Source organism: Blennius ocellaris (assembly GCF_963422515.1).
Source record: "Blennius ocellaris genome assembly, chromosome: 18".
Lineage (NCBI taxonomy): Eukaryota > Metazoa > Chordata > Actinopteri > Blenniiformes > Blenniidae > Blennius > Blennius ocellaris.
This window is the reverse complement of record NC_137667.1, coordinates 4,014,617-4,039,538: the sequence shown is the minus strand read 5'-3', so window position 1 is coordinate 4,039,538 and position 24,922 is coordinate 4,014,617. Positions and strand designations below refer to the sequence as shown.

At 43.0% G+C, this 24,922-nt stretch overlaps 2 protein-coding genes across 2 annotated transcripts; both read right to left on the bottom strand.

Annotated features, from left to right (window-relative positions):
• Positions 1-973: 973 nt before the first annotated feature.
• Positions 974-6,125, bottom strand: cyp46a1.2 (cytochrome P450, family 46, subfamily A, polypeptide 1, tandem duplicate 2). Its single transcript, XM_080514176.1, has 15 exons — positions 5,971-6,125; positions 5,799-5,876; positions 5,545-5,626; positions 5,337-5,410; positions 4,940-5,026; positions 4,605-4,743; positions 4,350-4,460; positions 3,865-4,027; positions 3,726-3,791; positions 3,511-3,583; positions 3,286-3,370; positions 3,083-3,193; positions 1,700-1,788; positions 1,509-1,575; positions 974-1,407 (listed from the first exon to the last, which is right to left on the bottom strand). Exons 1-15 carry the CDS (start codon positions 6,093-6,095, stop codon positions 1,258-1,260), a joined length of 1,500 nt encoding a protein of 499 aa, XP_080370302.1. The 5' UTR covers positions 6,096-6,125; the 3' UTR covers positions 974-1,257.
• A 9,047-nt stretch (positions 6,126-15,172) lies between these two features.
• ism2b (isthmin 2b) lies at positions 15,173-24,894 on the bottom strand. Its single transcript, XM_080513549.1, has 6 exons — positions 24,740-24,894; positions 20,564-20,815; positions 19,338-19,668; positions 17,656-17,793; positions 17,491-17,559; positions 15,173-17,398 (listed from the first exon to the last, which is right to left on the bottom strand). Exons 1-6 carry the CDS (start codon positions 24,848-24,850, stop codon positions 16,881-16,883), a joined length of 1,419 nt encoding a protein of 472 aa, XP_080369675.1. The 5' UTR covers positions 24,851-24,894; the 3' UTR covers positions 15,173-16,880.
• Positions 24,895-24,922: the final 28 nt, after the last annotated feature.

The window sequence follows — 24,922 nt, the reverse complement described above, 5'->3', positions numbered from 1 at the left end:
TATTTCTCAATGAGGTTACAGCGCTCTCTGGTGGACATTACGTGCAACGCTCTTAAAAAACAAAACAAAACAGGGACGAATAATTATTTAAAGAAGAAAAACTATCTATGAAATTATTATTACTTCTTTATATACTGGACAATGTACCAAAAAAATATTAATCGTGTTAGATAATTAAGTATTGTTTTAAATATATTATTACAACCATCAACAGTTCAACAGATTTGAATTCACGAACCATATGCAACACAATTTCAGTAGGCCGTACTAAAATAGTGGCAAAACAACCTTTGAATTGAATTTTTTCTTTACTGTAGTAAAGGAAATTGTCTATATTTTCGCAAAACCAAACAATTTCTGCAATCGCAATACAATACAATGTAAAATAAATTCCTCAGACAAAATGTTGTTCAGAAAAAAAATGTGGGTATCCAAACTGCTTTAAAAGTGGTGAAAATGACAGTAAGTTAGGTTTTAAATAGAAGCTCACACTGGTGTGGCGATTCCAGGTTTGAGTGTCTTTCTGTTTGGAGTTTTTTATTTTTATATTTTCTTCCTTAATCTAAAAACATTTGCTTGAGGTTGATTGTTGAGTTCAAGTTCCTCCTATGTGCACGAGAGTGCGGTTACACTTTTATCTTTTGCTATTTGATGGTAAAAATGTTTGACAGACGCTTCGCATATTGGAGCGTACCAACTACTTTGTTACAACAGCTTCTCTTTACTCAGGCGTGGATTGACCTTTGACACCAAGTGTTTTACGTCCTCAAGAATGTGGAACTAATAATTGCCCATATAGGTGTGAATGTGAAAGTTTGACCTTCTGCTTTCAGGGATCGGCTTCGACACACCTCAGCCCAGAGCCATAAAAATGATGAATGGATGTAAAGTAATGTTTAGAATGAGCACACGAGGGGAAATATATCTCCGTGAACAAACTAGCCTGTAAATAAAACACCAAGTGGTCGTCAGACTTTGCATTTTATTTAGGGTATATCAGAATTACAGGCACAACTTTCTTCAGTGGTTTTCAACAAGGAAAAACAGTAGTTGTTATTCAGTGCAGGAATAAATGTAAGTAGAGTTGATTGATACTTTTTTTTTTTTTTTAACTAAACCTTGATATGAAATCCATCAAATCAAAAAATCCCATTATTTGATTTGTATAAGTTTTAAGAAATTAGCGTATAAATGTGAGGCACTCTTTGCAACAATTTTATGTACCGTTATGCAATTTATGCGTTACGTCACAGAGGTTTATTTCCTGTACTTCCTGTGCGTGACGTTGCACACCACGCCGCTCTTTGGCCGGAGCGTGCCGGTGTCCAGGATGTCGAAGGTTTGCCCCGGGACCAGGTTGAAATCAAACCTTTGGATTAGTTTGGCCATCACGACTTTAGCCTCCATCTGAAAACAACCATGAGAAAACCACTGATTCAAGTCATTGAAGTTTTTTTTTTTTTTTTTTTCCCCCACAATGTGTTTCGATGATTCTTGGTCACACCCACCTGAGCAAAGTTCTGTCCCAGGCATGAGCGTGGTCCGAGGGAGAACGGATAGTAGCAGTAATAAGGCCTTGTGAAGTAGATAAGAGTAAACGAGTCGTCATAAAAGTGTTTTTTCTGCGACTGTGATTGCAGGTTGGAACATTCGTTGATCAAAATATCCCACAGAGGGGAAAAAACGGTACGCTGCTTACTTGGGAGCATCTGGGTGAAATCTGTCTGGATCAAACTTCAGTGGGTCTTTGAAAAACTTGTCCATTCGTGACGACACAAAGCTGCTGAACTGAAAACCAAAAACATAGAAATTGACGCATTTCTGCAGTTGGTTATCTATTGAAATCATTTATGGGGCACATTTTTGGTTTGTTCAAAGTAAACTATCAAATAACTTTGGCCTCTTTCGCCCTGCAGATGTTGGAAAATGTCGAGTTGCCTAGCAACAACCTTCGTTGGCAAAAGTGCAGAGCGATCAGTAGCTTTTCAAACAAAGCAGATCTCTCAGTGAAATATTTCAGACATTTCTTTTTTTCTTTTTCTTTTTTTTTTTTTAAGAAGTAACTAAACACGAACATCGGCCACCTGGAACGGCGCTAACGCTAACAGGAGTAGCGATCTCCAGCTGAATCCACTCGTCACACTTATCCGCTCGTGTTAGTTTGTGGAGAAGTCAAGTAGACTTCATTTCTTCATATTAATAATATACACTTTACTACAATCAGTGAGATCTTTTTTTTCTATGCCAGAACATCCCTACAGCTGAGCAGCTTTACTGACTATAAGCCAGGAGTATCAAACATAAAGTCACCATGAAATTTGCCATCTGTGAGAAATTCTGACTTTAACTGCAATACATCCATTTGACCACCAGGGGCGCACTTTCGTCTGTTATTTGGTGAATCGGTTCAGGTGATCAGGGTTGGCACAAACAAAGATAATTTAGTTGTTCTGATCATAATATGACGTAGTCAACTATATTGACCAAATGTTTTATGCCTTTGAAGATGTAAATAGTGGAATAATAGCTGTGGAGCAGGCACGATATTGTCGAAATAGCAGTTCATTTGTTCAAATTTCAGGTTTGTCATGTGTTGTTAAAATTATATTTTATTATGTGCGAACTTCTTAATAATACATTGATATGTTTGTGACCTAAAACAAATACAGACGCTTAGAGTTCTGGTTATGTATACATTATAATGATTTGATTTACTGGTCTGGTCAATTGAGATAAACCTGTGTTACAGGTGGCTTTAAAATGAGTTTTTTTCTATAAGCCTTTAAATAACACTGATGACCTGGAGATGGCATTATTTCACCCAAAAATGAATTATAAAACAGATTAGACTGAAGCACCAGTGAGTAGTTAATGCCAGTGATTTTGGATGACGTCAATTAGCATTCACTTTTTACAAAGCGGCTAATATTGATTAGCTTTCAATGGAAATATAATAAATACTGAAACCTGTTGAAAATAAGTTTCATTTGAGAATCAAGCAAGCCAGATCTATGGATAAATTAACGTAAGCTACAGCAGATTGAGACAAAAATAAAATCATCGTCTTTCATACGAGACTCACCATATAAGTGAGGCCTGGAGGTATTTTGATGCCATTGATGACCCTTTCTTCCTTAACCTGACGGGATGTTCCCGGAGCCGTCGGGTATAATCTCAGAGTCTCTTTCAGCACCTGGGAAACGTCACGGGTGAACTTGTTCAACAGAAAAGGAACTAATAGAGCACGACGGAGGAGGAGTTCATCTTGAGTGGAAATTCATGTACCTGTGTGAGATAGGTCAGTTTCCCCAGGTCATCGTAGCTTAAGTCCTTCTTCATCCCCATGACATCGTCTACCTCATTCTTCACTCTGGGGAAAAAAGAAAGAAAGACAGACTCAAAAAACCTTCTTCAATTGTTTACTGGTTTGATCAGAAGTTGTAGTGTGTTTGTATATATATATATATATATATATATATATATATATATATATATATATGTAACTCTTACTTCTCCATAATATCAGGGTTGCGTGCGAGCTCCATGATGCAGAAGGATAGCTGATTGGCCGTCGTTTCTTGTCCTGTAACGTGAGCAAATTTGAGGAAACAAAATCATCATAACATGATAATTTAATAATGAGTGACAGGTATAATCTGTTCGGTATGTACTCTTTTCCCTTTTTGTTTGATTGTCTTGAATTTCGGTCAACAATGGAAACATACCCGCAATGAAAAAAGTCACAAAGTTGTCCAACATGATCTCTTCATCCTCTTGAGTTTTGTGTTCCTCTGGAACGTAAACAAACAACAAATGTTTAGATGCACGTGAGCTCCGGGGACCAGAACCTTCAGGGACCAGAACCTTTTTCAGAGCATTTGATGATTTGAGTGAGGATGTCCTTGGGGACGTCTTCGCCCCTCCGCATGGCGGACCTCCTGCTGTTGATCCACTGGGCTCCGGTCGAGCGCAGCAGGCGGCACGATTCCCTCACCTCGTTAACAAACGGCCAGTTCTTTGGATTCAACTGGAAACGTACAGTTAAAAGAACGTAAGAGGACATATCGTAAGAGGGTTCAAGGCTTTAATCGGGCCCGAAGGGGTGAGTGATGAATGATGAATTAAATGACACTTGATGTTCAGGATGCACTCGAAAGAGGAAGGAAGGAATGTTTGACATTGACATACAAAAAAAACAACAACAACCCTTCATTTAAAACCTCAAATTTGGTCACAAACAAACTGTCCATTCTCAAGGTGAGCAATAAAATGTAGACAAACACAGAAAAGGTTCCACACACAATACAACCAGCTATAAAGTTAGAAGCACCCCAGTGAAATAACAATACCTGAAATAAAGTGTCTCTGATGTTGAACACCATCCCCCTCAAACACGTCTCGATGGCTTTTGGAAACGGTGAACTGTTGGACAGGATGTCTAAATCCATGCCAAAAGCAACCTGAATGTGAAGAAAGGAGGAAGAACACGCACACACACACACACACACACACACACACACACACACACACACACATGCTGACAGTTACACGGAGTCCGATGAGGGTTTCGGTACAGGCAGAAAAACTGGACGGTGACGCTGGACCTTGGTGATCACGTCGAGGGTGACGCAGTTGACGAGGCTGAGCATTTTGGCTTCACGTTTATCATCGGCTGCATCCGAAAGTTTATCCATCAGTTTCTCTGCCGTCTCGTTGAAGGTACCCATCAGTCCTCTCAAATACCTAGGAAGTAATGGCTCTTTACCACTTGAGTTCCCAGAACACAACAACAACAACAAAAACCTCACAGGAATTCACAAACTGGACAATTGCAGAAAGCATTATAAAAAACTAAAAAAAAAACTATTCACATAATATAAACAGGATAAAAAATGATGATTGATATTGACAATGGGGTAAAGACTAAACAGATACTCACAGGCTGCTGAACGCAGGGTCCATGATGCGCCGCTGTTTATACCACTGATCATGATCAATAGCTGTCACCAGGCCGCTTCCCAAGAACCTTGACAAGAGACAGGCCAGACAAGAAAAAAAAAAAAAGTGAACCACCCAAGATGTCTTCTAATCACATGTAGGACTTGAGAAAGCTGCTGGGTCTGTTAGATATCCACCCGCTTTTAAAGTATTGCCAGCATAAACGTTAATAATTAAAACCCAGTGGTAATAAGATCAGAGAAAGAGTCTCCATACTTGTGACTTATCACCCAAATTCCATTAAAATGCAGCGATGTAATGATGTAAACGCAAACTGCAGTCTCACTGACGTATTTTCAGTCTGAAGAGACAGAAGCTGTGATGATCTGATCGCTCACCTTTGACCAAACAGCATGAAGAGTTTCCTGTGGAGGAAACCGTCTTTGCTATACTTTGGGGACATCAGGATTTCCTGAAAATTGAATATCATGTCAGACACATTTCATCAAGAGGTATGCATTGGTACAGTTAAACACGGGCACTCCTGTGAACTGAACTTTACACCCTTTTTTTTTCTTGCGTATTGACTGCACAAGGTGTGTTTACCTTGGTTGTCTCTGGGCAGTGGACAAGCACAAACACGAAATGCATAAAATTCACTCTGCAAACTGGCCCGTACGCCTCAGACCTGTGAATGAAATCAGCTGAAAACACATTCCAACACATGCTTCCAATGTACCTGGAACAGGAATCTACGAAGGTGCAAGGACATGATATCAGAAAATGTAAATGTGTGAAAACATTGGAGTAAAATACTGTTACGTATGAATTAAAGGGGGGTTATTCAAATTAAACTTTACCATTGCAGGAACTTGTCGTGTATATTTCCCCCTCTTTTCATGACCCTCCGTACTGTTAGAGAATGTCCAAAGAAGAAGCTGTTCAGAGAAAGGAATAAAACAAACAAACAGTTGGTGTCAGTAGAATTGTGTGGCGGGTCAAAGTTTGCGTCGCCCCGCAGGTCTTGCTTACTTGTCCCTCGGAGGTCCAGGAATATGGTCATACTTCGTGTGGCAGTGTTTGATGTACAGGCAGAGGCCGAGGAATGCGACGAAAAGTACGAACAGCACAAACAGGAGAAGGTTCCAAAGCGCCATTTTGGTCAACTGATTCGCCAACAACGCGACTCTTCTGGCCAGCCTGTTTTCACACACTGCGCTGTCACGAAGTGGTCGTTCAAGTTAAACCAACAAACATTTCCGCATTCAGTCGTTGATGACGTTACGATTAAAAATATTTTCTGCGCCGTGTCGCCACAGCACAGGCTCCATAGCTCAGTGGTTAGAGCACTGGTCTTGTAAACCAGGGGTCGCGAGTTCGATCCTCGCTGGGGCCTGGCTCCGGTTTACGTTTTCGTCTTTAAACTATTTCTGTTTGTTTTGCGGGATTCGTGAATTTACAAAGTAGCTCTATTTTCGCCATTTATTCAACAGCCTAATCGAATTCCAATGAAATGTGCCACTGACTTAGCTTAATCTAATTATTGTTTGTTTTTAGCAACAACAACAAAAAATTCTCAATTGGATCCATTCTGTTTGGGAAAAAAAACAACAACCGTGAGCTAACCCTAATCCTATTATTATTATTATTATTATTATTATTATCATTATTATTATTATTATTATTATTATTATTATTATTATTATACCTTGGGTAAATACAAGCCTGTTTCGTCTGTTAGTGCCTTATCTTAAATATTATTTTAATTATGGGACAGATTCAAGCAGTGTCCGATCTGGAGTACTACACCACTAGATTTGTGTTCAGTAAACCTTTTACAGTGAGAAATTTGGACAATTTGTGACCTAGTAACAAATATGACCTTCAAATAAAGCACTTAAAGTTGTAGAGCAGAGATAAATGTCACCTGCAAGTAAATCCCGTCCACTCGAAATGAAACACAAAAATATTTGGAGGATTTTCAGTCAGAGGCTTGTTTTTCCTCAACAAGGTGTTGAGCTGCATTAAATGTTCCTTTTTTAGATAAATACAGACGATTAGACACTGTATATGTTGCAAACTTGATTTTTGTTAATTATTATCTTTCATTAGAGACAAACACTGTGCTAAAGTTTACCACAACCCCAAAGCTTTATCTAAGGTCAGTCCGTAGAATCATTAACTCCCTTGCCCACGCCTATTGGGGTCAACCTGATTTACCAGTTATACGTAACAGGCTGTAATCAATGTTACTATGCTGAAAAACTGTAACTAACAAGAATTGTGAAATTACCGACAAAATGACAACATTTTATTGTGTCAGCTTCTTAATTTGATATTTTCTGTCCGTATTTTAAAATGAAAACTAGTGAAGTGAGCTGAATTGATCCATTTTTTTTAATAGATTTTTGTCTTTTGAATAATAATTTAAAAAAATCAAAATATGGAAATTTAATGATTATGTAAAGCGGGAGTGTTAAACATGGACATGGCATTGGATGTAGAACCAGAAGGTGTCATTGACATTGTCTTTATGTTGAAATAGTAGTTATTTTTGTCAGTTTGGTAGTAATTGTTTGGTTTTGAGAAAATATAGACTTTTTTATACATATGCTCAGCAACACAACTTCATTTCAGTTATCATGGCACTATTTGTACCTGTCCGGCCGACTCAAAATGAAACAAGACATTATGTGGCATCAGAGCTAAAATTAGTTTAACACCTCTAATTTGGAGGTAAACCTTTTCTTGCAAGGTAAAAAGTGATCACTGAAACTTGAAAGTATCAGCACTAGATGCACTTTTCGGTTTGTTACTCAAGTACAGTCATGTACTTTGAAAACAGAAAAAAAAAAAAAAAGCTAAAGTATAATTGGAGAATATCCACCCACGTCAGCTTCGTATGAGGAAACACAGACGTCATAACTACGTCATAATCAAGCAGTTCAGCAGAACCTTCTTCGTAGCTTTACATCGTGTCCCCCCCCCAAAAAAAATTAGCAATTGTGCCTCTTTAATGAAGCAGAACTAGGCCCGTGTGACGAGCAGTCGTTGCACCGCCCGGCTTCTCACAGTGACGCAGGAGTGAAGTTCTTCCCTCACAACTTTGGAACTTCAAACTTTAATTGCTTATCTATTCTCCATCTGGGGGGGGGATTCCTCTGGAGTTTAAAATAAAATAGGATCAACGCTGCCAACGCAGAGGGATGCACACCACACATCAGAATCGGTCGTCTTTTAGGTTCATGCAATTGCACACGTCTTAGCAGGAGATGTGGAATAACGAGCGAGTGAGTCAGCAAAGGCCCTCGCAAAAGGTTGGCCCGTCGCAGCAGTGATGCGGATGGACATTGGGTATCGAATGCACGCTTATGTTCGCTCGTGTAAACATGCTGGTTGAACATTAAGCACTTTTTTAAAAATTCTTTTTTGGGGGGCGGTGTTAAAACGGCGTGCCCGGGCGAGCACAAAAGTTGCCTTGAACCGATTTCTCCTGATGAACTCCTCTCATGATCCCCAGCTGCATGAGCAGGAGGAGCAGCCACTTCTATATGATAGAGAGTCATCTCGGTGTGAACAGTCGTCCTGCCTAACAATCTGTAGGTTCATGCAAACCCGTGAGCAGCGAGAAAGATCTTTGAGTACTTCCTGTACACACACACACGCACACACCGTACAGTGATTTGGACATGATTGATCAGGCCACAATGCTTGGAGATGAAAATCGCAGGATGTAAACAAACAGCAATGTACTTCATAGTTCATCTAATCCATGTCGTCTATCTTTTTTTTCTGTCTAACAACATTATTTTAAACTCAACTCATACAAGCAAGTTTGTTAAGCCAGTCGAATGTTTCCCCAAATTCACTCTTTCTGCAAAGAAACACGACTACATTCAAACTTGTAGAAAAATCTGACGCTTCAGTCAAAGCTTGTGCTTTTATTTTTCACCCAAATCTGCAGAGACATTTAAAATTCTGCCTGCCACCGCTTGGTGCCACCGCTGCAATCAGGCCAAAGCACCAAGGAAGTTGTAGAAATGTCAAAGAACGCATTGATTTTTTTTTTTTTTTTTTATTTCTTCAGAGTCGCAGATGCAATATAATGCTGACACCCTAAAGCCATGCTGTCAGGGTGGGTTTGTAAAACTTGCATGGTGCATCAGCTATAGGAGACGTTTTGGGGATATTTCAGTGTATTTTGCAGTGAAATAGTGTTAATTATTACATTTTTGTGTCCTGGCTTATTTACTCAACGTTCTTTCTCTTTATTGTGTGGAGCAATGATGAAAACAGTTTCCCTTTGGAATTAATAAATAATTTCTATTCTATTCTATTCTAAATGTCGAAATTGACTGAAAAATGCTTGAAAAGAAGGATGAATATGCTAAAATCAGGCACCAAAACAGTTGAAGATCATGAAGTGTCCGTCATCCTAAATTGTAGTTCACATCATAAATGCAACATCAGATATAGTTTTTCTTATTTCTTATCTACTATTATGAAACTTTAAAGGCGAAACCTGCTAAAATGTGATTTGGTGGAAAAATCACAAAAAAATGTCTCTTTTGGTCAAAAAGGTTGCAGACTCCTGTTCTGGCCTCTTTTTTTTCTATCTTTTTTTTAATCTTCTGTATTTATTACTTTGTCTTTTGTGACCCAAGCGGAAAATGTAATACAAGTTTACCTTTTTTGTTGTAAATTGTAATATTGTGATACAGAAACAGGAGGTTCCTGGAAGCACGTGCACTTCTTATTACGACCAGCAGGTGGTGCTCTATGTCAGTTTGTCAGACTTGTGCCTCTTCTTTATTTTAAAGAATCAGTTGAGTGTTAAGTCGCTTCAACTTTATGACATGCCTGCCATTTATATTATTTTTGTCTTCTTCTTCTTCTTCTTCTTCTTCTTCCCATTATTTCCTTTAGGGAATCAGTGTGAGCTGAGAAAAAATCCTCATCTGACCCCGGACACCATGTGTCCTCCCGTCCCTCTGCCATGATCCGGCACCACGTCTCCCTCTGCCTCATACCTGTACATATTTGTTCGCAATAACCCCCCCCACCCCCCCCCCCCGAGGTCGTCTGCATTCTTATCTGAAAAGGAGCGAGCAATCATACGTTTGGTCCGGGGCCTTGGCTCCGTGTTCGCGCTGGAGGCGAGGGCCTGTTTGATGTTGTTGTGGCTGGCCGGCTGCCACCTCAGCACTACTCCATCAACAGACCCCGCTCATGTCCAAAAAGCATTGTGTCGGCCATTCTTCTGATTATATTATCAACGAGGACAAGCAGGAGGAGGGGTGGGGGGGGGGGGGGGATTGAAAGCAAAAAATTAAGGCTCCCACTGGACAGGAGTAAACAAACAAAAGTTTGTAGAGTCTGGTTCATCTCAAGAATGTCAGATATTCAGACTCGTCTGAGGATATTGATGTCCTGTGTTGGGATTATCAGGCCGAATATTGTTCTCGTGGAATAAAGTCAATATGCTTCATGTGAAACATAATAAACACATGCAAACATAACTAGGGTTGGGTCTTTTTTAACTTTAAGTAGTATTTATTGGAATAATAGACACATTTGAGAACTGAATGGAAAAAATGAAATTCTAAAACACCCATGAGTCTGACAAGGAGTAAAGATTATATATGACACCTTGCTTACATGAGTCTCGACACAGCATGTCGAAGATAATGACTTTTATTTCCTATTGGTCCCTGTAGCTTTTGAAAAAAATATAATATGTTACTGTCAAATTCATTAAGAAGAAGGTTATGTTTCTGTCTGCATGTATGTATGTATTTATTTATTGGTTTGAAAGTATGTAATTTACTAACGCGAAAACTACTCAGTCAAATCGCATGAAATTTTCAGTAATAATCTTTCATCATCCAAGGGTCAATCGATTGGCTTTTGGGATGATAATGGCAAACCATTTCCGAATAAAACCCCAATAACTAAAAAAAAAAAAAAATTCCCATACAAAGTGGATGAGAGATTGCACCTCATGGAGGAAATCAAAGGAGATCAGTGTCTGTCGCCATGGAGACGCTCCCTGCTCACTGTTCCACACAGTGGTGTTGCTACCTGACCCTCGTCGTTAGCATCGATGTGAGCGAACGGCTAAACCCCACGAGTTCCCACTTTTTTGTGTGATTTCCCAAGGTTAAAAATATCTTTATTCCGTGTGGCAAGGAGACTCATTCTTCTCTCCTTACTGGAATAAACGTGACTTATTAAAAGGAGTGTGCTTTGACCTCAGGCAACGTAGATTCCCACGCCGGGCAGTATCACACCCTTGCACATGACCGTGGCCACTTCATTCTCCCACATGAAAAACTTGGTCTATCACGGGAGACCGAGCCACAAATTCAACTCAACTCTGCTGATTATACGGCGGTGTAGTGGTTAGACCTCCCGCCTCATGGCAAGAGTCTTGTGGGTTTGACTCGGGGCTTTCTGTGTGGATCTCGCATTTTCTCCTCGCACATGTGTAGGTTTCCTCCCACCGTCCAGAAACATGCATGTGAGGTGAATTGGGGACCCCAAATGATATGGAAGTGTGAATATGAGTGTGTGTGGTTGTCGTGTGATGGACAGGTGGCAGTTCATCCAGAGAATGAACCCTAAAATCAAATATCAATAAATAAGTGAATAAAAATTAAGTTTTATTGTATTCTGCCAATGGGAGTAATCTTATTTCCCATTTTCAAGGAAATCTCACTTCAAAGGATTATCAATAATTTATCAAACTCATAGTGTTTATTGTCATTGTCACTGTATCGCTGTCATAAATTACTGATGAGCTTATATTTTCTAAAGTTTTATCACCATGTAATGGCCTTTTTTTTTTAATGTGGCCCAGGGGATTCATGTTTCTGATTTTGATCATGCTCAGCCTTTTTCATGCCAAACTTTCTAGCTTTGGATTCAAATTCAAAGGATTTTTCATTATATTTAGTACCAATGTGCCCACAAGTTTAATTCTACTCAGTTTCATGATCGTCTGAAGTTTCTTCTTGCAGCATGACAGTGTTTTCAGGATTTTAAAGAAAATATCTCAAGATTAGAAGAAGGAAATAATAATAATAATGATATTAATAATAATAATAATAATAGTTTTAATTTGGAGGCACCTGAAGGTCACCCAAGGTCACCTTACAGACAATAAGAGTGTAAAACATCAAAACATCTGAAAGCCCTCTGTAGCCTTTAATAAAAATATAAAAATAAGGGGTTAGGGTTCTCTCTCTTGGTTGCCGGCTGCTTTTTCAGATTAGTCTTGTCACTCACGATTGAACAAGGCCTTCCTCTGTGTCAAGCTGTTCGAGGAATGGGATAATTCGAGCTCCAGATAATCCATAAAATCCACCGGCATTCTTCTGGACGTGGAGCTGCTCCTGTGACGTGTATTAGCTTTCAATTAGCTGTGTGAGTGGCCGCTTTTTTTTTTTTTTTTCAGTGGTGCTCCAGAACCCTCGTCAGTTTCTGGGTGAGCGCGTTTGTTTATGCGGAGCAACCCTCATCACAAGCCGTCGGTCGGAAGGCTTGCGGACAAGGCGGCCTGTAACGGGAGCAGCCAGGCACTTGAAGGGCCGCGCTGTTTTTGCAGGTCCACCAGCCGCGGTACACCCAGAGGAAATCTCATGTTCCCTGCCAGCCTACAAAAGTAAACAGATCTGTAACCACCGAGGGCTGGCACCGGGCCTGGGCCACCAGTACTATAACTGAAGGAATGATTCACAAAACTCACACACACACACACACACACGCGCGTGCCCAAAAAGCCGAAAACGAAGGTGCGCGGCAGCAAAGCGAGCATTCACAACTTGGCCGGTCTCCTCGCATCCTGTACATAAAAGTCGCCCATGCTCCACTGAGAAGAGAGGATTTCTGTCAGTTGTGACTTCTGTATAACCGCAGAGCGCTCCCTTTTCAGCGACGCTGTGGAGTTCGTTCACCCCGTGTTCCTTCTCTCTTCTTGTTTTGAAAAAAAAAAAAACGTATCCGCACGGACAAAAAGGTCTTGATTAAATCAATATTGTAGATAACATCTTAGTACCCCCCCCCCCCTCTTTCTTTCCCCTTCCTTCTTCTGTTTTCCCTCTCCCAGCTTTCTCCTCCGTCGACACATCTGCGGTTATTTATCTGTTATTCTGCGGCAGCAATGTGGTCAACATGTGTCTGGCTTCCCTCCACGCAGCGCTCATCTGCAGTCAACATAACAATCGCTGCAGGACCATCGCGGATCCACCGAGCTCCTGAGCGTTCACTCCTCTGTGGATATGGGCGTATCGATGGATCTCTGAAGGGGAGCCCCCCCCTCGGTGGCGATGAAGGACATTAAATACCCTGTTTGCTAATTGCGGGCCCACTTTCTGAGCGAATGTTCTATTTCAAATGCTTGCCGCTGTGTTTTTACCGCACTTCCTCTTGGGTCAATGGGAACAAGGATAGACATTATGACCCAGTGGAATTAGAGTATTGGAGAGGCAGTGTTTGGATTGCCTAAGCCTATGGATTTGCATTACCCCGACCTTTGAACTTTTAATCTCAACGTATTTAATCCCCTGGAAAGAGTATAGCCTCAGACAACATTATGGTTGGTGTAGATCAACCTAGAAACCGCAGTGGAGATGGATGACGGAGATGGAGGCTGTCAGTTGCAACGTGCAGGAGCTCAGGGGGTCAAACGCATGTTTCAGTGAGAATATTGAGTGGAAACATTCCGCTTTGATTTTCTGCCGCCATCCAACTTTTGTCCTTCGGCGAAACCCACCCCCCCAAAAAAAAACATTCGTCACGACCACAACTGAAAGTCAAATTCATCAAAGAACGTGTCGCTCTCGTGAATCACCGCAGGAATGCCTGCAACACGTTCCGCGACGGAGCCGAGCCGCCGCCGATTTGTTTACGAGTTGCAGAAAATGTTAGTGTGACTTTTGACTTGCGGACGCTTGAGCGGAAACTTATGAGTAAAACCAGAGTTGGGATTGAGAACGCACACACGTCAAACAGAGTAAACCGACGGGAGCGTTTGATGTCGCCGGTTCAAACTGCGAGCACGCTCTCTGCGAACATGTGCCGCAGGGAGAAATCCTCCGCGATACCTAATTGGACCCTGTCAGCGCTCAGGTTCAGGGCCTGTTCAACGTGGACATGATAATTTAGAAGCTTTAAGAAAGAAAAAAAAAAAATATATATATATATATATATATCTATATGGAGCATTCTCCTCATTATTTCTCATCATGGCAAAGGCTAAGTGGTATTTGCACATTAGTAAACAACGAAGCTTTCCAGCTTCCATCAGCCCTGCTTTTGCGGACAGAACTGACCACATAATGCACAGACCTCCCTTTGATCGTTAAAGCCTTTTTGCGAGAGTAAACATCGGAGGAATACTTTTGACGCTTGGTAAAATTGAGATTAAGGCTACTCTGTTATACTGTAAAGTTTCATTCCTACCAAAGGCTTTATGAATTTTTTGTTCAATTAATCAAACAAGCATTTAGGATACTAATCTGAACACAGCCATGCGTTGGACACTGAATTTAAAAAATCCACTTTTTTTTGGAAAGTAATGTTAAAAACTGCACTTATATTTGGTGACGTTAATCAGTCTGAGCTACTTTGTCAACCCGAAAAATGTTAAGCTCAGCTGTGGTTTTCAAACTTTTTGCCCCAGAAACCAATCAGATTAACTCTTAAAAAAAAACCTATAGACTACCTCTATGTGAAGGCGAAAGAGCGGAAGTGCCTCCAAACTATAACTGATGTTTAATTTTTCAAGTTTGTTACAAAATTTAGAATGTGTCTGATTACAACAACAAAAAAAACCCGTAACACTCCGTTAAAGAGATTTTGGGTGGATGAGATGAGCCAAAATGATCTGTCAACTAGTATCTTTCCACGTCTTCACTGTCTTTCCTGCGACACATTTTCAGACAAGAGGTGAAGAAAAGTACAAAGTATAACCCTCACTTGTTCCCGAGCCTTTTGCTCCTCAGCAAGTCGGCCTCATGCACATTTCAGACGCCTCTCTGCTCAAACACACCTGATTCTCATGAATGATCTAATTACAAACCCCTGCTGGAGCCAGATCATGACCTGCTCATTTGAATCAGGTGGGCTCCAGCAGGGAAACGTCCAAAACATTCCGACCAGTGGCTGCCAAACACCAGAGAACCGAAGAACACTGACCTTCTCCGTAGAAAAACAAGCAACACATGAGAAGATGATGAATGCAAAGTTTTTATATATATGTATTTCTTCAGAATAATTGCAACAACATATCATTTAACACTGCAGTACAACACAGAATAAAACATAGACACCTGTTGTTTTCCGTATGAAGTGACAAGAGGTTTCCCTTTTGTTCATGGGTGCCTTCGTTTTTTTTTTGTTTTTTTCTCAGTTCGATTAGTGCACCATGTTGAGTATAGAGTCATTTCAAAGCTTCAGCAAACTTAAAAAACAAGACAAATAAATACTGTACAACACCATATATGTAATACTAGATTCAGAAATCACGAAAACAAAACAAAACAAAAAAATCATGCTTTCCTCCACAGGGCGCCTCTATGTCTTCACACCTTCATCATAACAATGCAGCATTTCTGGGGAGCTTCCCTTCACAAGATCACTTATCGACAACAAATGGCGAAAATTAAAGTGCCTTCCTTTAAGAATTGGTGAATCCAAAATGCAAAAGCGTGTTCGCATCAATGCATCTGGTGGGAGTATTCCTGAAGAAAAAAAAAAAACCATGGATAGAAAGGACAAGTTCCTGGAGCTGTTTTCCGGTCATGTTAATGATATGCTGCCGGGTATGTGATGTGCAGAGTATCCTGTGTCAGCTAGAGTCTCGGGGATGTCCTTTCCATCCAATCAAGTTAAAAGACCCCCTAAATATAGCTTAAAATCCCTCGGCCTCAGCAGCTGCGATTCAGTTGTGAAGGTTGGAACAGCTTTTTTGAAACTGAGCATAATCATTAATAAGTTCTTCAATTCCAATCTGGGTCACAACCAACCCCTTACCCAGTAATCCTAACTCCCAATTCCATCTATACAAGATCCAATAGTGCTCCACTGTCGAGGTAAATGAACAAATTTGCTTGTTATGGTCCGTTAGTCCTCCTGAGAACATTATAGAAACACATCTGTGAGCCCAGTCTAATCACTGTAGTTCCTCCTCGGAGGCTGGATTTCCACAGGCACCAACAGTCGGATTCTTTCTCTAATCTCTTTGGCACCCAGATCATATGTTTTCCTGGCTGTGACACCTAAAATTAATCTGTGTGACGAAACATTGCCAGTTTTGTGCAATTGCTGCCCAAAGGCTATTCTCATAACTCTAACTGGCGAGCTCAGAATTGGCAATGAGACGTTTTAGATCCTTCGGCTTGGCTCTCTGCTCGAGCTCCCAAATTGCAAAGTGATTTTGAATTGTTTGGTAACTCCGAAGACGTAGCTAAACCGTACGGTACTGTGAATGCATTTTGTTTGGATCTGATGACATTCTGTTTCCCCTCCAACCGAAAGGACTTTGTGTTGTAGCAGCATAGTTAGGATATTCATCTGTTGGACTCTGCCCAAAACAATACCGTCCCGTATTTATGTTGTGTCATGCTGGTCGACATCGGACCGACGCATTCAGGAAAGTGGATGAAAAGAAAGAGCTTGATGTCTCGGCAGATGTGTAAGAGGTTAAGAACCAGTGGGACACCGGAATTCTATTTTAACTTGAGATAACCAGTGTTCACCTTAATGCCTAAACTCCTAGTCACAACTGTTACCTTCCTCTTTGTCATTAATGAGTGAGTGATGGCTGATGCTTAATGTAGAACAAGTGTTTTATGACTTTTAAGGTGGGCTGTCTCCTCTCGAATTCGGAACTTTCCCCCTCTGGCTCTCCCGAGTGACGATGTACTTTTGGCAGCGGTCCCTCAGTACTCCCTGGCCTCCTCCAGTTCATTCATAAACACATCCTCGTGGGGGTTTTCCGGGCACCTCAACCCGTTATTGGGCGGCCGCACGGCGTGGAAGCGACTCCAGTCCCCCTTGCACAGGATCCACGGCAACACGTCCACCTTGAAGTGCAGCTCGGGCGAGAACTCCGTGCTGATCAGGTTCGGCGTTCCCGCGCCTTTCCCCCGCGTGATCAGCCGCCCGTGGTCATCGTAGCAACAGTGCTGCGCCGCCAGAGTGGACGAGTCGCCCGAGAGCGCCGACCGGATGCAGCTGCGCGCCGACGGCTTGTAGATGTCCAGGCGCTCCTTGGGGCCGCTGGCGTCGCGCCAGCGGAACGGACGGCCGTGGACCTCGTCGTACACGCTGACCACCGTGTACGACACGTCCGACGGGTACGAGCAGGGGCAGTTGGGCATCTCGGACAGGACCTGGTGGAGGTAGCGCTGGAGGAAGTCACTCTTGCAGTTGAGCCATTTCTCACAGCTGTCCACATCTGTCGGAAAGAGGGTGTGCAACACCGCGTCAAGTCTGAATCCATTTTCCAAAAAGATTTTTTTATCAAACTCCAACATGTCAAATACTTGCCTGTGCCAAATGGCTCGGTGCCGTTCTCCATCTCAAACGGGAAGGGCTCCACCACGGTGTTGGTGTCGCCTAGAAGGAGGAGAGAGGAAGGTCATTTCGAATCTGAACGGAAATAGCTCACATGGCTGCAGCTTCTGAACCGTGAGATCGAGAAAGGAACCTTACCAGGACAAGGCTCCAGGTCACATTTAGAGGCTTCTGTCAGGGTGCAGGAGTAACCACAGGACTTGGTCCTCTTTCTCTCGCCGTGTCCGCATGTAACAGAGCAGGGAGACCAGGCAGTCCACTCGTCTGTGTCTTTATCTGTTGGAGAGAAAACTGATTGAAAACGAATTCCTGCAATGCATGGAACGCTTACGACCCCTTAAAGCACACTGGAAATAAAGTGTGGAGTTTAATAAAATGAGCCTCAAAAATGATTATTTTGGACTCAGGTGAAGATTAAAACGGCTACCTGTAGTGTATCCAACATGCTAATAAGAAGCAGATTCCAAGTGAAAAACTGCTGTAAAAACTTTGTTGACATAGACTCTGGAGTCTGTATTTCAACAGTCAACCATTCCAAAGTAGTGCTTCATAGTTTTTCTCAGCGTCTCGGTCCGTACAAATGACAATTTTCTCCTGGGCTAACCTTTCCCATGCGAGCCCGCGTCCTTTTTAAGAAAGCTCCAGTAAAATTAGAGAGGGAAGCTGTGCTGCGGCTGTCCGCCTCCGCACCACGTTTCCTTGTGGTGTTAATAACACTGAAAACAAGTCATTCATGATTAAAGGCGAGGTGGGTGCAGAAATACCAGCCTGGGTGTAGCGAGCACCCAATTTTACTTTGCGGGGGCAGCCAGCTCGCCATGTGGCCATACAGGAATGAGGTCTCAGGAGAGTCATAATTACAGAAGGAGCTAAGGCAGACATCCTAGATTTATGTTCACAGAGTCTTTAGATGTGACCGCTTAATGGGCATTGTTGCCCTTTGCTGGCTTATCTATGCACACAACAGTCAAACAGATAGAGTCTATACACACAGGATAAAGAAAAGTGGGAAAGAGCCGGACTGAAAAGTAATTCAAGATACTTGTTACCATTTTAGATGAGTATTGGTCGATAGCTGGCCTCACAAGGAGGGATTCTCACTCACTCCTCATTCTTTGGGTGCATCCCAACAAGTTTTTTTTCATACTTATTATTTACTATTTTTACCACTGAATAAGTTGTCTGTGCAAGCTGAGACACAACACAAGTTATGCGCAGGCCTTCGAGCCTCCCTACATTCCTGAACTCGCTCAAAAGGCTGCGCCGCAGAGGGCAGTGAGGGCCGCCAGGGTCTGGTCGGGAGGGTGGGAGGGGTGGTGGTGGGGGGGGGGGCCCTAGGGGTCCTGGGTAAGGATGAAAGGGTTTGGCCAAATGGCCCCTGTCATTCCGTGTTCCCAATCTGCCCTCTAATTGTCCACAAGCAGAAGGCTGTTTTGTCCCAGGGAACAGTGCCGGCCTCACGCTGCCATTAGCGAGCGCATCGGAGCCATCTTCAAAAGGCAGGCCTCTGCGACCAGCACGACCAGTGTCGACTTCAAAGTGCCCGTGAACCACAATGTCCTCACGGTCGAGTGCTCATGCTGCCTGGCATGCTGGCATCGTTTGGTTCTCTGTGACTGTCGGGGCAGTTATCATGCAGTCTTTCCCATATAAGTCTCTCTGTCCAGAAAATTCCTTTACCTTTATGCTTTTTTTCTTCTTTTCAAGTAAGAATTATTGAAAAAGATTCCATCTATGACCTGATTCCAGTCCTAGCAGACGGGGCTGTGTTCCTGTGGTGCCATGAGTTGACACCGAGCGTACCACTTGGCAAAACTTACCATAGTAGCTCTGCATTGGATCCCAGCCTTCGTTCCAACGGGTGTCCCAGTCTCCGCCCACTCCGCTGGGTAAGGGCTCCTCGCTGCCGTAATCAGAATAATCTTCCTCTTCCTCTTCCTCGCCCGTGTCCTCCACACCGGACCGACTGTTGCTGTCCTCGCTGGAATCGGCGTCGGTGTAACTCCAGAAAAGGGGCCAGAAAATCTTCTTGCCCCCGAGCCAGTCGACTGTGGAGGAAGGGGACGAGGACGAAGAGGGAAGCCAGTCTTTCTCCTTGGCCAGGTCCATCTCTACTTCCATCTGAGGGTCGTCAACCACTTCGATGGTCACCTATGTGAAGCAAAGGAGGCTCTCGGTCACTTTAAACCGGCTTGTCTTTTATGACAATGGCTTCTACCAACTGGGCAGCACAGCTCGGCTGAATTAAATCTGCTTTTGTAGTTAAACGCGATCAGAAATAAGTAAGGCACCACAAAATTCTTTCCCCAGCTTTAGTGCTTCACTTACAAGCCCCTCTCAAGAAATCAACCATGTCAAATCCTTGGAAGAGTGTTTTCGTAAGTGAACCCGTTTCCTGGATCTCAGTCAGTCAGTCAGAATGTGAGCATGAGCGTTCAGCCAACCAAGCGAACCTCTCAGGGAGAGAATGTGAACCTTTATTCTGGATAACTACCTCTCATTACCTCAACATGACTCATCCTAGATGCTACACGTCTTCCAAGGGCCCGGTTCCGCTGATGTGAAGACCAGGCGAGAGTACGACAGGAGAGGAACACTGCGTTTCTGTAGCTGTTGTCAAATTTATTTCACCCGCCTCTGAATCCTATTGTGTGTCTCAGTTGATAATACTTTTTTTTTCCAGCTGGCTTATAGTCATTTTGTGCATAGGATCAAGAGAATGCATCAGAGGTTTGCTCAAATGTACATAGACAGACTGATTAACCTGACAAAGGTAAATTTCCATTTTCAATTCAATTCAAATGACGAGAAGTTTAAAAAACAAACCTCCTGATAACATTGCAGTTACTAGGTTTAATATAGTTGTTACAGGTGTACACAGCTGTTTTCACCGAGATAAGATCGCGCGATCGTTGATTTTGCTCCACAATAGACAACTAAATCAGTGACAGACATAAGTGAAAAGACCTTGTTGTCTATTGGTTCAGTCATTGGTCATTTTGTGTTGTCATTGTTGTCCGACGCCCAGACGAGGCTCTAACCTCACCTGTATGTTCGGGTTCTGCGAGTTCATGTCAGCATTGGCCAAGTCGGGGAAGTTCTTCAGATCCAGGATGAAGGGTTTGGTCTCCTCCTCGGGCTCGGGCTGCGGGAGAACACCAATGGAGCGATGCTGGGGGTGAGACCACCTCCTCTGGTGGCCGTGGGGCTCTGGCAGGAGACTCTGAACCTGGTTTTGATGCTCCATGGCTTCGGGGACATGCTGGACTCCGCCGCTATGAGCTGGGTGGCCGTGAGCCTGATGGAAAGTGCAGATAAAAGTACGAGTTCAACTGTTTATCTCAGCCGCAAATTATCTGGTGGAGCAATTTTAGAGACTAAACAACAAAAGGAAAGCTGTTGACGGAGAAAGCCGAGACGCTTTATTCCCGTGTGTGACTGTGCAGACGCTGCTGTGAGAAATGTGAAAAAAAAAGAAAAGAAAAAGCAACTGAGACAATTTGCACACATTTGGAAAGTCAGTGCCTTCTGCCAGGCGAATGACAAAAACATCTATCATTTATCGTGGCTTATTGAGGAGTCTAAAACAATTAGCGCTCTGTTTTCAGGAAGTCATCGTGATACCGTCCACCACTTCACAGCTTGGTCAGCAATTCCAAAAAGCCCCCCGAGGCATCCAACTAACCAGCCAAGTGACCAACCAGCCTTCGTTTCATTTTCCTCTTTTTTTTTTTTTCCCACAACAGTCATGGCATCCAGGCCGTGGACAAAGAGAGTCCTGTGCCAGAGAGATCCTCTTTTAGCTTTAATGAGAGGGCCTGGGAGGCGTGGGACCCCTGTACCGATGGAAGTGTGTCTGAACCTGCTGTGCTGCCGCCAGTCGGGCCACCTCTTAATTTGACCCTTCAAGGTTTTACAGTTACACGGGAGGAGGTGCCGGCGGGATGAAACAATGATCTCTCAAAATAATGGACGTCGGTGGTGACACTGAATACGTGCCTTGTGGCTGGAGTCTGCATGGTCTGATTGTCCATTAGGCCCATTTTTTCTTCTTCTAATAAGATACCTGTCTCTTTCATAAACCAAACACCCCTCTAATGATCTATTGTCCACCATGAATTTATGCCGGTAACATCTTTAATACATCAAATGGTCCCAAGCGTATGAATGGGGAAGATTTAGCAATTGGATTTGAGCCAGTTTGTGGTCTCCTCAGCAGAACAGTGGCAGTGGTGGGGGTTAAAGAGGAGAAGAAATGTCTGAATTAATGACCAGTCGGTTGATGATTTATGGTCATGGCCTCCAGAACAGGGCGTACCTTTCAGTGACTGCCGGTGATTGTCCCATAAAGAACTTATGTGGTTGGTCAAATCCAAGAATGTGAACACTTAAAGCCTGTTTACAGGAGGGGCTTTCCCATGATGGATGAGGTCGGCCCTCTGCTTCGATAGCGGGGAACTGGAGACATCCTGGCCATAGCGTGGCAGTTGTCATACTTCTTTCAGTCAAGATGATAATCTCCAGATCCAGATTAATCATCGAAGACAGCAAACCCGATAATGATGAATCATTACAATGACCTAAAACAGCCATCATGGCTGTCTGATTGAATTGAGCCTGCGTGTGACGCCGTCAGACCTGGCACGCTCGCCGAACGCAGCAACCTCACGCAGACACAAGAAAAAGATTACGTCCAAAGTCCATGAGAGGGGCCACATACTTTCACACCCTCCTCATCTCGTCTTGTACAACATCTGGATCCTGTATTCTTTTGCTCTGTATATCACTCTCCTCCCTCCCTCCCTCCCTCCCCTTCTCTCTGATCCTGCTCTCCTCCTCTCGGTAGTGTGGGGCTCTTCTGATCAAAGGCCCGATGGCCGATGGCATGCGGTGTGTTTAACACTGGGACGACGCAGCGGGGGAACCTCGGTCTGATCGGCGTCTACCACTCCGTCAAGTTTCTGGCGAAGCGTTGTCTTCCGCCTATCAAGTGACTGAAAAAAAGAACAGATTCATGCTTGGCTACCGTTACTGCTGCTTCCAATGACGAGGAGGAGGAGGAGGATGATGATGATGACACACATTCAGTCTAGGGAGAGGAGGTCGGTAGACTCGATGGGGGTAGCGGGGGCCGAGGTGAGGGGTAGGGACAGGATCCGGTGGGGTTGGGGGGGGGGGTAGGCTGGGAAGGCATGCAGTGTGGCAGCCCTGATTTATGCGCTCGCAGATATCAAAGGGCCCTGCACTTGGCCGTTTCCAAACCATTACAGAAGAACAATAAACTATGGATGCTCTTTGATCGCCATCTTTTTTTCGCAAATGGAAACGGCACAACAAATGCATGCCTGGCGGAATCGGGGTGAGGTGGTAGAGCTTGGGGTGGGTCGGGGGGGTAACAAAGCAGCAAGAGGGAAAACAGGTCCCAAAAACTTGGAAAAGAGGCCACTTGGAATACAACCCTCCTCCTTCTCTCTCTCTCTCTCTCTCTCTCGCTCTTGTTCACCAAGATATGGGGGTAAGGCTAAAAAACAGGAAATTCCACATTAACACAGAAAAGAGCCAATGTAAACAATCACATGAATGACACTTGACCTGGGCTCCGGCATGAGGGATGCCGAAGGCTTGCCTTATTCTGGTTACATAAGCATCTCGTTACTGGGCACCCGCCTCACAGAGCCCTCCTCCTCCTCCTCCTCCTGTCTTCCTCTGCTAATCTCCCCTTTTCATCCGCCACTTGCGGCACACACCCGGCAGGTTAGAAGACCGCCGTCTTCTGATGAATGAAGACTTGCAGAAGTCAGTGAGACTTGTTCTCTCCCTCTTCGCCGATGATTCCCCTCTCTTCTCTCCCTCCGGTTCTCCCCTCTCCCTATCTTTTTTGCTTTGACATCAATCAGACGGATGATGAGAGCGAGCGAGAGAGAGAGAGAGAGAGAGAGAGAGAGTCCCAATAGGACATTCATGGCAGGCCACACAAGAAGGAGAGTTCAAAGGCTAAAAAGATTGAACCCTGACACAAACACACACAAACAGACTTTGATATCCAAATATGTCCGTGAGTAACACAAACATTTCCCTGGGCACACCACACACTGCACAGCGTGAGTGTGTGTGTGTGCTTGCAGGGAGTTTGGATTTATGATAGCAGGGTGTATGCACAGGGATGGCAAACCTTACTATACAAGGAGAGAGAGGCGAGACAAAAGAAAGCCACACGCAGTGGTGTTTCTGTCATTTTTGAGTAACTTCAGTCGCTTGATGAGCGAGAGGTGGTTAAATCATGTTTATAACGTCTTCCATTCAACCTCACTGAAATTCAAATGAACGATCGTTTGCGGTCTTGTGTTGTGATAATCCGTCACCCAGCAAAAACGTCACTGTTGCTTTCGGCGAAAAAATCAGACGAGCATGATATTTTAAGGAAAGAGATCAGATCGGATTAGATTTTTCTCGCTGGTATAATGGGCATGTTTTGTAACTCTGGGCACAGTTCCACTTGTGCTTGGTCCTCTCTGTGAACTCTGAGGATCAATAAGAGTTATTCTGGACCTGCTTTCCTTCACCTTACTATCCTGCTGTGAAGTCTTTAGGGCAGCTTCTCTGTTACATCAATATATACCTGATGTTTTCCAAATTGAATTATTCCAAGTAGTAGGAAAGAAAGAGACTCCCATGATTACTCCTGCTGATGAATCACTTTTTTTTTTTTTTATGTAAATACCTACAAATTTGTTCTCTTTTAAACAGTATCAAATGCAAGTAAAACTCACACCAAAGCCTTCAATTAAGGGAATCTGTTGTAATTCTTCTCTTTAAGGATGAGTTTCTTTCCTAAAGCCACCCAACAACACTTATTAGCTTAAACTTGCTTAATTTTAGTCCTCTGTATTTACAATGACGACAATAGTGACGACAATTGCGCATTTACGGGAAAACATTGAGCTAAACGGTTTGTTTTTTTTACATTTTGATACAGCTTTTCTTATAATACATGTAGGGATAAAGTTGCAGTACTAAACAAAGAGGTATACGCCAGAAAGAAACGCATTATCTCACGTCTATAAAATGCAGTTTTGTGAGGAGCAGGTGTGGTTTTAATAAGGTTTGCAAAAAATTGTTGCTTAACTTCTTGAGTTAAAAAAAAAAACCCCAATAATAAAATACAAATAAAAACAGCCATGATAGTGAGATCTACACGTACGGTATCTAAAAAAAAACTTACTTTATGGGGAATATTCTTGCGTTTAGTTGGAAATCCTGTCCCCAAACTGAGCAGAAGTACGGACCAGAGCACGAGCAGCATCTGAAATCTCCGCGCGACCTCCTGACGCATCTTCAAAACTTCGCGTAAAGTCAAAAAAGAAAGAGGGGTGGAAAAAAAAGTACGTTTCTCTGGATTAACTCT

Coding starts and splice junctions, on each gene's coding strand:
- cyp46a1.2 (XM_080514176.1), bottom strand. CDS start 6,095: ATGGCGCTTTGGAACCTTCTCCTGTTTGTGCTGTTCGTACTTTTCGTC. Junction 3,194..3,285: donor AACTGACCTATCTCACACAG/GTACATGAATTT, acceptor GACGTTTCCCAG/GTGCTGAAAGAGACTCTGAG. Junction 1,408..1,508: donor TGGGACAGAACTTTGCTCAG/GTGGGTGTGACC, acceptor GGTTGTTTTCAG/ATGGAGGCTAAAGTCGTGAT.
- ism2b (XM_080513549.1), bottom strand. CDS start 24,850: ATGCGTCAGGAGGTCGCGCGGAGATTTCAGATGCTGCTCGTGCTCTGG. Junction 20,816..24,739: donor GCAAGAATATTCCCCATAAA/GTAAGTTTTTTT, acceptor ACTTTCCATCAG/GCTCACGGCCACCCAGCTCA. Junction 17,560..17,655: donor TGACCTGGAGCCTTGTCCTG/GTAAGGTTCCTT, acceptor TCCTCCTTCTAG/GCGACACCAACACCGTGGTG.